General features: G+C 35.2%; 1 protein-coding gene across 1 annotated transcript; it reads right to left on the bottom strand.

Annotated features, from left to right (window-relative positions):
* Positions 1-480: 480 nt before the first annotated feature.
* On the bottom strand, positions 481-14,468 carry LOC306854569 (chordin-like). Its single transcript, XM_079392702.1, has 21 exons — positions 14,129-14,468; positions 13,150-13,253; positions 12,057-12,183; positions 11,627-11,758; positions 10,066-10,183; positions 9,892-9,979; positions 9,477-9,618; positions 9,257-9,391; positions 8,435-8,517; positions 8,195-8,342; positions 6,034-6,140; positions 5,662-5,953; positions 4,894-5,135; positions 4,447-4,560; positions 3,870-4,067; positions 3,222-3,315; positions 2,417-2,473; positions 2,221-2,324; positions 1,842-2,099; positions 1,320-1,413; positions 481-1,238 (listed from the first exon to the last, which is right to left on the bottom strand). Exons 1-21 carry the CDS (start codon positions 14,256-14,258, stop codon positions 1,174-1,176), a joined length of 2,832 nt encoding a protein of 943 aa, XP_079248828.1. The 5' UTR covers positions 14,259-14,468; the 3' UTR covers positions 481-1,173.
* Between the last annotated feature and the right edge of the window lie 857 nt (positions 14,469-15,325).

Below are 15,325 nucleotides of genomic sequence, written 5' to 3'. Positions count from 1 at the left end.
AATAGAGCATGGCGCTAGCAACGCCAAGGTCATGGGTTCAATTCCCAGGGAAAGCAAGAGCTGATAAAATGTAAAAACTGTAACTTGAATGCAATGTAAGTCGCTTTGGATAAAAGCGTCTGCTAAATGCATAAATGTAAGAATCTTTAGACAAGACAAAATCACTTTCTTTTGCATAAGAAGGTACAATAAAAGTTATTTCCATATTCTATTGATTGGGAGCAGAGATATTCAAGCCATAAGCTTTTTTTTGTCAAATAAAATAATGGAGATCTGTTGGAAGTTGCAATTTTTGAAAATGAAGACCGTATTGACATATCATGTTCCATTCAATTTATTCCTTATATTTTCTGTACTTGGTCTTAAAAAGGTCTTAAAGTCTTAGATTTACCTTCATCAAACCTGCAGAAACCATGTGAAGTCAAAATGAATGTTAATGGCCATCCCACTGCAAGAGAAAGGACGACAACATGCTTCTTTGTTGACAACATAAATTTTAAAACTTTTATTCATCATAATAAATATGCAAATACAAACAATATCCATCAAAATACTAAAAGAAAATAGCCATAAAATATTATATACCAGCAAACAGACCAGCAACATCAGGTGCAGCAAAAATGAGCAGGTTTATGTTGAGTATTTGAAACACCGCCTCCACAACCAAGCCCCACCCACAGGGCAAATCTCCAATCAGATGCATCACAACAGTCCTGCTGATTGGCTGGGATTTGAGTGTCATTATGAAGGATTGCAATGACGGCATGTGCAATTTGTTGTGAAGCGTTGTGTGTGTTTTTTACTGTGGTACAAACATGTGATTGTACTCGCATTTATTTACAGATATGATGTACGAGTCTTGGATATTTCGCACCAAGTCAAATATGCAAACAAAAATAAAACAAACAATCCCATGAGAAAATCAATCAATGGGAAATTCAAACAACTGCAGCAGCTGAAATTCCTTCATCTTTTTATGCATTATCTGTTTTTGTCTTGATAGCTTTCATCTTCAGAGTGTCTTTCTCCCAAACTGTCCTCGATCTCTTTGTGTTCTGGACTGCTCCTCTGTTTCATGCATCGATAGTTTTTGCAATCCGCAGGCGTCCCGTTGTGCGTTTGAGACGACCTGATCTCAAGGCAGGAGGATGATGAACGTTGAGGAAGAAGGTATCAGTGTCTCCAATTTTTCTTTTTCTCCACCTTTTTTGCCAATTCATCTTTTTCCACTAAGTCCTCTGTAAAAGAAAGATATAAAGTGTACTGAGTAAATTGTGCAGGATTTAGTTTAGTAAACCGTGTTTAGCACCAGAACTTACCCATGCATTCAGGACAGCATTTTCCTTCTCTGCGAATGGGGTTACTGCAACTCAACAACGGACACTGTTTTCTCTGGCACTTTGTGACGCCATGCTGTAATGACAAGAGAAATTGAGTTAATTATGCCAATAATTACTGCATTGTATTTTTATGCACTGGTCATAAAATATGGGTCATCGTACTTGGCCACACTTCACTTCACTCACTTAAAGTAGTGGAAAGAAAACATCTAAAATACACTTTTTGGTCTATCTATATTCTGAAGGTTTTTACTGAGGGGTTTGTTCATATATCATTCACACAGAATACTAGAACATTTTATTCCTAAAAACATGGTGTTGTCACATATATGTTATAACACCTCATTTGCCTACATTTCAGAAAATGTTTGCACTTCTTAATGCAATCAATAAACTAGGGAAGTATGGTGACATCTGTTACCCTAATCATCTGTGGCATCTTGTTTTAAATTCTCAAAATGCTCTTAAAAGAAATTTGAAATAAAGCAAAGAGAAACTTACATCACACCAGCAGGTAATGCACTTCATTTCTCCCACCAGCGGGACTTTCGGGTGCCAGTGTTCACTATTCTGGTAGTAGTTTTTGCCAAACTTGCAGTGGCGCGTTCCATCCGCCTGCATCATTTCATCATCCTCTAGAGGGGGCGTGTCTTCGGCAGGACACTCCTTGCAGCAGTCTGAAGGGTTGCGTCTGATTGGTCGGCTGCAGGTGAGAGGCGGGCACGTCACTTTCTCGCAGTGCACTTCGCCTGTGGAGCCCTGAGATGGACAAAACAACACGGTTAACTATTAATATTCATGTCTGTGTACAGATTAGGTATTTTTTTATGGTTAAATCATAAAATAATTTTGTTGTGTATTACAATGTTTGTTAAATTACCTTGCAGGTACACACTGCACACTTAATGTAACCGAATGGAGGGACGAACGGATGCCATGTTGTGCCAGGTGCATGCATTTTCTGATCACCTTCAAAATAACAGCCTGAAAGAACAAATAAACATCTTAATATACAGCTGCACATTTAAAATAATAGTTGCAATGATGTAAATTCTTGTAATTTAATATAAACTCACCTTCTGGATCTTCCTCAACTTTTTCTACCGCAGTCGTCTCTTTGGATTCTTTGTTTTCTGTTGACACAACACAATGTAAAAATACAAATTTTAGAGGAAACATTAAACATATATTTTTATGTTACTGCATTTTATTATAGTCCAAGCTAACAATCTGTACACTGCAAATCAAATCTTGATCTGTGTTTTTGTCTTGTTTTCCAGTAAAACATCCTCGAAAACAAAAAAAAACTTTACTTGAGAAGTGAAATTGCATAAGATATTGCAAGATATACTGGAAAACAAGACAAATATATTCTGATTAAAACACTTTTTATGCCTAAAACCAGAACATTTCAACACATAAATGTCCTACTTTTAAATACAAGCTGTAGACATCAAAATGTGACCCTGGACCACAAAACCAGCGTAAAAAATTTTAAATTGAAATTTGAGATTTATGAATCACCTGAAAGCTGAATAAATAAGCTTTCCATTGATGTATGGTTTGTTAGGATAGGACAATATTTGGCCAAAAAATCTAAATATTGAGAAAATCTCCTTTAAAGTTGTTCAAATGAAGTTCTTAGCAATGCATATTACTAATCAAAAATGAAGTTTTGATATATTTACAGTAGGAAATTTACTAAATATCTTCATGGAACATGATCTTAATATCCTAATGATTTTTGTAAAAATGTATAATTTTGATCCATACAATGTATTGTTGGCTATTGCTACAAATATACCTGTGTTACTCATGACTGCTTTTGTGCTGCAGGGTCACAAATATTAAACAATTATATTAATTTGACTCATTACTCACCGTCACAGATGGGACAGCACTGGTCTTCAGGCTGGATGGTGTGAGGACAGGAAAGCGCAGGACAGATCACAGGATCGCAGATCACGGTCTTCTTCTGCAGGGATGCAAACAGATCGTACGCAAAATTAACCACAGTCTCATAAACGGGGCAGTCATGGCCTAATGGATAGAGAGTTGGACTTGTAAGGTCGCGGGTTCAAGTCTCAGGTCCGGCAGGAATTGTCGGTGGGGGGAGTGAATAATTAGTGCTCTCTCCTCCTTCAATACCATGACTGAGGTGAGACCCTTGAGCAAGGCACCAAACCTCCAACATTGGCTGCCCACTGCTCCGGGTGTGTGTTCACGGTGTGTGTGTGTGTGTTCACTGCTGTGTGTGTGTTCACTGCTGTGTGTGTGTGTTCACTGCTGTGTGTGTGTTCACTGCTATGTGTGTGTGTTCACTGCTGTGTGTGTGTTCACTGCTATGTGTGTGTGTTCACTGCTGTGTGTGTGTGTGTTCACTGCTGTGTGTGTGCACTTGGATGGGTTAAATGCAGAGCACGAATTCCGAGTATGGGTCCCCATACTTGACCACATGTCACTTCACTTCATAAATGATATGTAAATCAAAGCTACACCAGTGTGTGTGTGTGTGTGTGTGTGTGTTACCTGGCAGGTGCAGGTAAAGCAGGTGTTGTACTGCGGTGTCCACTGCGACCCATGTGCATGATGTTCTCCCTCAAAGAAGCATGTGTGTGGGTCTTTCCTCAGCTCGGCCGGGTCACGGACGAATACGAGATCGTCAAACTCTGCCTCCTCGACCACTTCACCGCGGGAACCGAACTCACAGATGTTGGGAACGTGAATCTGGAAAACGAGGATATGCATTAAACACAAAGTTTTAACATATATTACTCTGCATTTAAAGTACTCTGTTAGCATGATTGGGTTTACATACGATTTTGTGAAAGCATTATACAATATACAAGTAGACTAAATTATATATAAATATAACTAAAAGGCTAGTATTAAAATAAGGTGCTAGATAATATATTTAAAAATTATAAATATAAAAAACAAAGTTGATATATTTATATATAGTATATATTTTAGAATTCTAAAATAAAAGTTTTATGCAAATATATAAGATCAGATGGCAAAATCTTAAAGGTTTAAAAAAAAGAAGAAAAAAGAAAACAAAATTACTGTTGAAAATCTTTATAAAATTTAGCATTTTTGTACTCACCCGTCCTCGTATTTCTCCTCTTGGATTCATTTTGGTGCTGACCTGAATATAAGCTGTGCCTTCGTCCAAATGCCTCAATAACTCAACACTAATATCTTTCAGCACACCCTGGGCCTGTAAGAGACACAGAGAGACCGTTTCTGTAAATTTGTGCAAACAGGACAAGATGAACTCTTTATGTTTAACCAGGATTAAATGCATTTAACCTACAAATACAGAATGCAATACTGGTTTCAGCTCATTTGGGAAAACACCAGCTTTGTTTTATAAACAAATCCTTTAAAGTATTTTAATAAATAACAGCAGAATTGTCCGTTTCATGCACGATTTTGCCGGAGCAGCCAAAGAAAACACGCTTTTGTTGTGCTGCAATCAGGCAGTTTACATTATCGCCGGGTGTAAATGATGCCAAATTGTGTTTAACTTCGAGGCTCTTGATTTGTTTACCTGTTGACCGTAGAAGCCAGTCAGAAGTCTCTTGTGATTGGTGGATGAGTCGTCCATCTCGCCGATCTCGGCCAATCCGTGCAGGTGAGCGTTGACCGAGGTGTCTTCGCTCTTGCTGAGGCCGTTGACGACGATCTCGTAATGCAGATGACACTGTTCGTCCACCGTGACCCAGGCGTGACCCGCCGCAGCCGTACGGACCGGAGGAGACACAAACTGACCCGCCAGAGGAACCGGAAGCTCTGCGGATGAAAAACAGCAGGTTTTAATTCAATTATAATTTGTATATTATAATTATAATAATATATTTGTATATTATAATATATATATATTAATATAAATTCATATAAATAGATATAAAGCATGTTTAAAACAAGATAATAAATTCATTTAAATGAGATGTACTATATATAATTTGTATTAATTTTATAATTTTTATATTTATAATATATAACAATATATGTTATATATATATATATATATATATATATATATATAAATGCAGATGAATAAATTCACTAATATTTTAAATAATAAATATATGTAAAATATCTCAAATGTAAGCCATTTATTATTATTATTGTTATTAATGTAAGAAATATTTTTTTACTACACTAAAATGTAATAAATTTTTATACATTTATTAATATATATGCTGAGCATATAATATTATTTTTATAATAAATTAAAAAATATATATTATAAATAAATTTATATGACTTTTAGATTTTATTTAATAGTTTTTAATGTAAATGCTGTCTTTCTCACCGTTTCGGCGAGCGTCCAGGCCGTTGTACGGCAGCAGTCGTATCTGTCCGCGCAGTTCGCTCTCCTGCTGCTCGTCCGTGGCGATGTTAATGAACAGTTCGTTCTGCAGCAGCATGTGAATGTGTCTGGCCTCGACGCGGCTGCAGCTTCCCACCACTCGCCCGCCGCCGCGCTCCTCCGCCGCAGAGAAATCCGCCGTGATGTCGTACAGAACGCTGCGTTTACTGCGGCGCCGCGGCTTCATCTCGATCGTCACACCGACCACCGCGCTGCTCAAACCCGCCACCAGAACCTGCTCGAGAACACCACAGCGCTCAGTCGACAGACCCGGCCAAGCCATCGAGAAATGAGAGAATAGAACGGAGCCGTTACCTGGTAGTCCAGCGAGCCGTTGTGATGGAGAGTGAAGACGGCCGACCCGACGCCGCCGGTTTTCCCAGGAGTCAGAGCAGAACCGCTGGACATCACACTCTGAAGAGCTGAGAGAGGAATACATGTTACATAATCATTTTTCAAACAAGTCAAATTGGCACTTAGGCTTTTGCATCTGAACTCTTCATACATACACACATATATATATATATATATATGTATGTGTATAAATTTCCTTGTATTTACATCATTTCCAGAAATGGCTTTTGAAATAAAACCGTTTGATGTAAATGATGACAAAGTCTTAAAAGTACAGTAGCAAAAACTGTTTTTGTTGTTAGAAAGAGCGTGAAAAACAACATTTTGATTATTTTGTTGCATAAAACTATGCGTTAACTTAGATGTAAATTTCCCTGAATGTACATCACTTTCCAGAAAGACTTGTCATGCATGACATTTAAACCTATTTAAAAAATAAATTAGGATATGACCTTTTTAAGATAACATGTATCAGGTTATTTAACAGAAAACTCTTTAAATAACTTGTGTTTGTGCATGTGACAGAAAGGGTGAGAGAACCGGGGAAAACTAAAGCGAACGGAGAGTTTCGCGTGCGATTAGAGGTCCAGAGGGACTCAAACAATCAGCAGCCAGAGAAACAATCAAACACACATGAACTCATGTGGGGTCAAGGGTCAAGGCTGGAGTCACGTCATCCCCAGAGACGAGGGGAATCAGCCGACGTGCAGGTAAATAGAGACCGTTTCGATGTAGAAGGAAAGAAAGGCCGGCCGAGGAGTAAACAGAGCAAGAGCAGCGCAGGATCGCTTGGGTTTGAATTCTTCACACATAACGTCAAGCTGTTAACGGTGCAGCTGGAATCAGACAGCAGAAGCAGCGCCAGCACTGTGTGTGTGTGAGTGTGTGTGAGTGTGTGTGTGTGTGTGTTTGTGTGAGTGTGTGTGTTTGTTTGTGTGTGTGTGAGTGTGAGTGTGTGTGAGTGTGAGTGTGTGTGTGTGTGTGTGTGTGTGTGTGTGTGTGTGTGTGTGTGTGTGTGTGTGTGTGTGTGTGTGTGTGAGGCCTCTTGTCACACACAAACTCTCGTTTCGCTCGACTAACATACGGAATGACCACGAAACCGATCCTACAGCATTTGACCTCTGACCTCATCGCTGCGCATTCCTGACCTCTTCACGATCGCGATCATAATTATGAACGGGAAATCTCATTCTGGCATGAAAAATACCCGAGATGATTTATGCATGACACAAAGATGAAATATAACCCGGCGTAAATCGCAGGATAAAACCAGCCACAGCAGACAGACGGATGTAGTTACTGAGATCACAACTAAAGCCTGCTGTCATTTATTTCAGCTTCGAGCTCACAGTACAATACTGTGTTACTAAAGGATGATTCAACTAGCCTATAGAAGCCTAGTTGTTACATTTAAAATTAAATCTTTGATATTTCCAACAAGTCTTCCTGTTAAAGTGTTGTTGTTTTTTCTTGTAATATATAACAGTACAAATTAAGTTGATATTTATGTATTAATGGGATGATTTATAAGTTAGTTGTTAATGTTTCCTGTATTTTGTTGATTGATTTATTTTATTAATTATCAGTATTTATATAAAAAACAAATAAATAAATGTAAATAAATTTTGGTATTCTAAAATTATATATATGTCAGATACAAATAAAACAATTATATTAATAAGTACATTTTATACCATATTATAAAATTATTATAAAGAATGTATAAATTAAATAAGAAACAAATAAATAATACATTTGTCAGCACAGGACAGAAAAGCCTTTCATGGTTCTTTAAACTTAATTATATATTAATGCTTTGATTTATACCTGTATTCTTTAAATTACTCATTATTTTGTCTTATTTAATATATATATATATGTGTGTGTGTTTATTTATATATGGATATATATATATTAGTATTATAACAAATGAATAAATATTAATACTTTTTAATATTATAAAATATTATACATTTTATATAAAATATATATAATTTAAATGAGAAACAAATAAATAAATTTGTTACATAAAACTGTCCAAAGCCTTTCAAGTCTCTTCACGCTGATTTATGTATTAAGAGGATGATTTATGAGGTGATTGTTGCCTATTGGCTGCACTTACTGTCGCATGATCTCTTGCCAGAAATGTTTCCGGAGATCTGACGGGGGTTTTGACCTTCTGTTTCCACCGAGATCTGCAGCTGTCCACGGGACAACCAGAAGAGTTCACGACTGTTCAGATCAGCCAGGACTTCAGCAAAGTCAGAGTCCTACAGACACGCATCAGAGAACATGTGTTCCTTAAGATATTCTGTTTCATTCATATTCATTTCCATCAGTATATGTGTGTGTTTTGACTCACGTCTGCAGAGATGTTTGCTCGTATTTCTCTCAGCAGATGCTGTCGGTACAGCAGCTTCACTCGGACCGGCACCTTTGCAGAGACTGAAACAAAATGAAAAATAGTTAATATTGTTATTAAATTATTTATTTTATTTACTTTTATTTTTAAAGGATTTAATCTTTAAAAAATGTATTTCTTATAATATAATAATAATATATAAAATAGTTATTTTTAAAAACTTGTGCATGTGAACTCTTCATATATATATATATATATATATGTATGTGTGTGTGTGTGTGTGTGTATGTGTGTGTGTGTGTGTGTGTGTGTATGTGTGTGTGTGTGTGTGTGTGTGTGTGTGTATGTGTGTGTGTATGTGTGTGTGTGTGTGTGTATGTGTGTGTGTGTGTGTGTATATACAAAATTAAAAAAATTAATATTCTTATTTATTTTTAAAGGATTTAATTTTTAAAAATAACTACTTTTTATCATTTATTATGAATAATATAATAAATAATAATAAAAAGATAAATATATATTTTTTTTTAACTTTTGGATCTGAACTCTTTATCAGATGCAAAAGCCTCTAAGTGCCGTCAGAAATGTTCCTCTAAAATTAGTATTTTTCTCAGATTTCTGTGTTTGTATTCAGTTATTTCACTTGGCAATGAAAAAAAAACCTATTCATTGCCATTAAAGTGAAATTACTCAACCTACACAGGAGCCTGATAAAAAGGCTAATTTTAGAAGAAACTTTCAGACGGCACTTACAGGCTTTTGCATCTGAACTCTTCATATATACAGTATATCATTTTTATTTATTAATTTCTTTGTCCTTACAGTTCCCATGAGGAACGAGTCCCTGCAGAATCAGGATGAAATGCAGATTGTTTTCTGTGTCACTGAGCGTCAACATGGCGATTCCTCCCATCCCAGAATGCACCTCGTCAGACGTCAGGATCGCACTGAACGTTTCTGTCAGACAAACCGCAGGAAATGAGCCTACATGTCTAAACACGTCAAGCTATGAAAGAGATCGAATGTAAGGTTCGACACTCACCTGCAAACAGTGCTCGGTGTTTGATGATTTTGCCCTGTATCTCCTCCTCCTTGTTGTCAGCGGTTGTCATGGAAACACGCAGCTGCTCCGCCTCCAGCTGCCGCAGGTGAGACTTCGGCAGGTTCTTCCAGACACCACAGATCTAAACATTAAACACATTTTAATATTTTCTGTTTCATTTTGATTTTTGACATTAATAATTTTTATTACTGCTTGTTTTATTTTATTTTTATTAACTTTAATTACTATTTTTTATTTTTCTTAATTTTATTATTTTTATTTTATTTATATTTAACTTTATATTATATTTATATTAAGGTTTTTTGTATTTTATTTATTTATTTATTTTCAGTTAACATTTAGTAACGAACGCGTTTTTTTTTTCTTCTGGTGTTAATTAACAATAATAACTCACCATGTCTGTATCGGCCCGCGGGACTCTGAACTCAAACGCCGTGTTTCCATCGGAGTCCAGGAAGGTGATGAGGCTCGGCCGGTTCATCCTAAGGGACAAACACATGCGTAAAGTGAGCGACGGAGGAAGCGAGAGTCGTGATTGGCATCACATCTGCAGTGGTGTGAGTGTTACCTCTGGAGCGTGATGGAGAAGGTCAGGCTCGTCCGGGTGAGAGTGAATCTGGCCCGAGCGACGCCGCTGGAGCTCGGCAGCCACGAGTCCGTCACGCCGGTGAGTAGAGCCACAAAATCTGTTCACATAAATCAGGGTAATCTGACTGACAATCATTTAACATAACGTATTCGGAAGAAATGCATAGAAATTTGTAAACAATGCATAGTTTTTAGCAAGCAATTGAAACTTTGCATATGCTTTAAGACCCTCAAAATACACATCATTTATTTTTTTCAGATTTTTCATTATTATTTTTTAAGAGATATAACCATTTAAATAAACATTTCGTGCTCGGGTCATTTTTGACCCGTGTATGTATGGCGCTCCATTTGGTGTCAAAAAAATAAAATAAAAAATTTAGTAAAATTATCTATGAAGTTATATTAGTGTCACTTTTTATAAAATATTTTTTTAACCTTTTCTTCATATCTCACACACTTTTGGGGCTGAATTTTTTGGATAAACATGAATATGTACGTCAATTGATGAAACTGCAGCATGAAAAATTCATCACTTTTTATTTTAACTGAAAGTAAAATTTATGCAGGTAAATTACATTTATTTTGTTTGTTTATGTTGTTTTGTTAGAAAAAAAAATGTATGTTTCATGAATTTGGACCGTTTTTTATCAGTCATGAGTTATACATTCAAAGAATTGAATTAAATTCCATTCATTCCATTTGGGTTAACACCGATAATTCTCAGATCATATGATTGTGTAAATTTCATACAATGATATATTCAAATAAAATTTCTCATTAATGTTGACAAAAATATATATAAATTTTGCATCATAGTTTTGTCATTGTGTTTCATGTGTAATTTGAAATTTCTTAATTTTTTAATTAATAAAAAATGGGTAAATGCAGTTATAACGGGGTAACATTCAAAACTTTGAAATAGTCTATGAAGTTATATTAGTGTCAAAACCTTTGTAAAAATATATTTGGCCTTTTCTTCATATTTCACATGCTTTTGAGACTGAATTTTGTTGATAAACATGAATGTATACGTCCATTGACAAACTACTGCAGCATGAAAAATCACTTTTTCCACCCTAAAGTAAATGTTTATGCAAGTAAAATAGATTTATTTTCTTTGAAAACGTTTCAGGGTTTTTGAGCACACTTGAGACATAAATTCAAAGGAATTTAATTAAATTCCATTCATTCCAATTGGGTTAACACCAGTAATTCTCAGATTATATGTTTGTATAAATTTCATACAATGATATATTCATATCAAAATTTTCACCAGTATTGACAAAAATATATATGCATTTTGCATCATGTTTTTTTTTCACTGTGGTTCATGTTTAATTTTAATTTTCTCCATTTTTTATTAATAAAAAAGGGTAAATGCAAAAACAAATTGACATTTTTACTTTAACTCATTCATGAGAAGTTGCTGATCTTATTCAGTATGGTTGTAGTTTTAAAATATTATGTTTTATAAGATAACAATTCTTCAGTTGCACAGATTTTGAATGCATTAGGGTTAAGTGTGTTTGGAGTCTCACCGGTGGCGCTGTCTCGGTTGCTGTTCTCCTCAGAGCTGATGTAGGACCTGTCGTTGTAGGACTTGTGCAAATCATCGTCTTTCTCCTGGAAGAACTCAAACAATGACTTCGCCTCCTTTCTCCCCGAGTCGCCTGTAACCATGGAAACCGAGATGCATGATGTCAGAGAAATCGTAGAACGCACAATAGAGCTAATGTTCTACACGGACCGGCATCCATAAACATGAGTGCAATTACACCGAACCAGACCATCTATCCACACTCGCTGCCATTTATCATTCCGTTTGTCTGCTTTGTCTACTTTCCATCATTCCCTCACACTTTTTCCCGTATAACAGTGTGACGGCATTCCAAAAACGCTGGACTGTGTTTCCATTTGTTCACCATTTGCAGAAACACACACACTCACACACGTCTGCATGTGTATTACCTTTTGAGCATGTTTTGCAGCAGTGTCCTGGAAGCAAGACCGGATCATCACAGGTTGGATCGGGACAGTCCTGTTTCATATTCCTGCAGCTCACCTTCCCAAACACCTTCCCTCGCCGGCTCCTCTGCTGCTCGAGGAGAGAGAGAAACATGGTTTGAATTCGGATGGGCACATTTATTTATACAACTACAGACTGGCTTCACAGAAATAAACAGGAACATGCAACAATTGTGAAACGAATTTGATTCAGCTTTAAGCAGCTCTACAAAAGACAATAGAGTCAATATTCAGCTCAGCTCAATTCAGTGTTGATTCAGTTTAGTTCTACAAGTGTCAATGTTGCATTCTATATGCCCACACAAAAAAAATCTAAATATACAAAAAATATATTAAATTATTACATTTATATAAAGTTTCAAAATCATATATTTTTTAAAAGATAATAATATTTAAAAATAATTATTTAAAATAACAAAATTGTAATGTTGCATCCCATATGGCACAATTCTTTTTTTCCCCTTCAAAATATATAAATAAATATATTAAAATAAAATTTGTATAAAATTATAAATAGTTTAAAAATAATATTTAAAAAAAGATATATATTTAAAAATAATTACTTCAAATAATATACAAATTAAAATTAACGTAGCATCTCATATGACAAAAATATAAATATATATTGAAATATAAAATTTGTATAAAATGATATAAATTAAAAGTAATATTTAAAAAAATTATATGAAAAGTAATTATTTAAAATAACATAGAATTTAAAATTAATGTTGCATCTCATGTGACAAAATACATTTTTCAAAATATACAATTTTGTTTATATTAAATTGATGTAAAATTCTATTAAAAAAATCTAAATATATAAAATACCAATATATATTTTTTTAAATAGTTTAAAACATAAAATAGAATTTTTTAATTATTTAAAAATATTTTGCATTTTTAAATAAAAACAAAAAACCTTTACATTTGAAGAAAAACTATTCTTTGTCTACAACACATGTGAACATATAACACCACACGGTCAATGTTGAAAGGTTCCTCAGTTATGAAATGCAGTGTGTGTTTGACGTCTTACCGGCTCGCAGTGACACATCACACAATGCATCACACCGAACGGCTCTCCGAGATCTGGATGCCACGTGTCTTCCAGCGAATAAAAGCGGCCACCGAAGGAGCAACCTGATTGAGACAATAAACAAGAGCAGCGTGAGGAGACCCCAAGACGTTTACTGAGACCCCGAGGATGGGAATGTGTACAAATCAGCTTCAAACGGCCCTTTCTGAGCCAAACCTTCAAGAACACCAACTAAAACGAGCAGAGAATGTGATTTCTTCCCTCCTAACGAAATCACATTCAGCACTGGTAACCAAAACATCTCCTCGGCTTTGTTTTGAACAGAGAATGAGAGATTCGAGTAAATTTGCCATTTATTGCATCTGGAATGAGGTCAGTGATCATCAGTTGCAGTTTACGGCCTCCCTTTATAAAGCCAGACTATTAAACAATTTATTGTTAAGCTAAACACTTTCAAAGACACGCACGTAAACTGTCATATACGGAGGTAAATCATAATAAATGCCTTCGACCGTGGCTTGTGCCATTGCATCAAAGTCTCTATGGTAATTCAGTGTTTATCTGGTTCTTAGGAGATTCTTTGGGGTCTATGTTGTCTAAAACATCAGATGCATTGATGGTTTTTATAAAGAACTAGAGAAGTAAGTTATTTTTTGAGGTTTTTGGCTCTAAATGCAACTTAAATTTAAAACAAAACAACCAGACCAACAAAAGACCAGTTTTTCATCCTATACACTCATTAAAACCTGAAATAAAGCTTCTGATTGGAATCCAAATGGTTTTATTGCTTGCTATATGATACAGTTCTTTAAAATAGCATCTGGTGCTTTAAGGAGCTGAAGAACCAATAATGAAGCATTAAAACACACTTAAGCTTCCAAAGAACCATATACAGAAACGGTTCTGGAGAAAGACCCTGTATTCGCTTCTTCAGTCGCGTTATATCGCTCTTTGGAGATTGAAATGCAGTTGGTCTTACCGGACAAGCCTTTGGATATCATGGGTTCTGTCTCTGGCTGGATGGGTAACGCGGGGGTCTTGAGTCTCGAACCCAGAGCCGATGCGATGCACGCGCAGCACAGAAAAAACAGCACTCGCAGCGCGTCCATCCCTCACAAACCGAGTGAATAGTGCAGTTCTCCCGGAGTAACTCAGTTCATACGAGTCGTCCTGCGCACGGTGTCTCATACAGAGTCGCTCCCGGTTTTATCCGGTGTTTGTGAGGAGGGGGGCGGAGGGGCGGATCCTCAGAGCCCCGAAAACTTCACCTGCGAATATCAAGCGTTTAATACACATCCACCAACACTTATGAATGATCTGAATCACTTTACACAGTTTTATTCTCTGGATGGCGTCTTTTCCGTTCGTCCAATCAATCGTTTAGTTTCTCTTTCCCTCTTAAAAACCATGAAAAAATTAGAATTGAGTCAAAAAAATCATCAATAATGATAAATATATAGTTGTAGACTAATGCTTTTGTATTTAACCAAGTGTTTATGTTTATTTAATTTAATTTAATTTGCTTTTAAGAGTGCAATACATTTGATTTGATAACTTTTTGCCCTTTTTTCCATGTAAATATTCACCACAAGCCTGTTGGGAAACAAAATCAATTAAAATAATTAAAAACAAAAACATTAATATTTAATTAGGCTTTTATAACAATGTTTGCAATACATTTTATTTTATTTTATTTTTATTTTTACTTTTTTGCCCTTTTTGTCCAAGTAATAAAAATGTGTTCACCACAAGCCTGTTTGGAAACAGAATCAATTAAAATAATAAAAATAATATTTAATTTGTCCTTTATAACAAGAGTACAATGTTTGCAATACATTTAGCTTTTTGCGCATTTTTCAAATAAATATTCACCACAAGCCTTCTGTTGAGAAACAAAATAAATTAAAATAATACATAATAATATAGTATATTTATAAAAAAAAAAAATTTAATTGGATGATTTTATATAATTTTTTATTATTATAAGTTCTGTAATTCTTAATTTTGAGGTTAAAGACGGATGCATCAAACAGACAATCTGACAAAAAGATTATTAGTTTGATAAACTATAAAACATTTAAGATCCACAAAGAAGTTTTGATAGTTAAAAACAAAAAAAAATGATTGTGCTTAAAAATAATGGCCTATAATGGAACATTTTAACTTTTTAGACTCC

Source organism: Barbus barbus, assembly GCF_936440315.1.
Source record: "Barbus barbus genome assembly, chromosome: 34".
In the NCBI taxonomy this organism is placed as follows: domain Eukaryota; kingdom Metazoa; phylum Chordata; class Actinopteri; order Cypriniformes; family Cyprinidae; genus Barbus; species Barbus barbus.
This window is presented reverse-complemented; position numbering and strand designations above follow the sequence as displayed.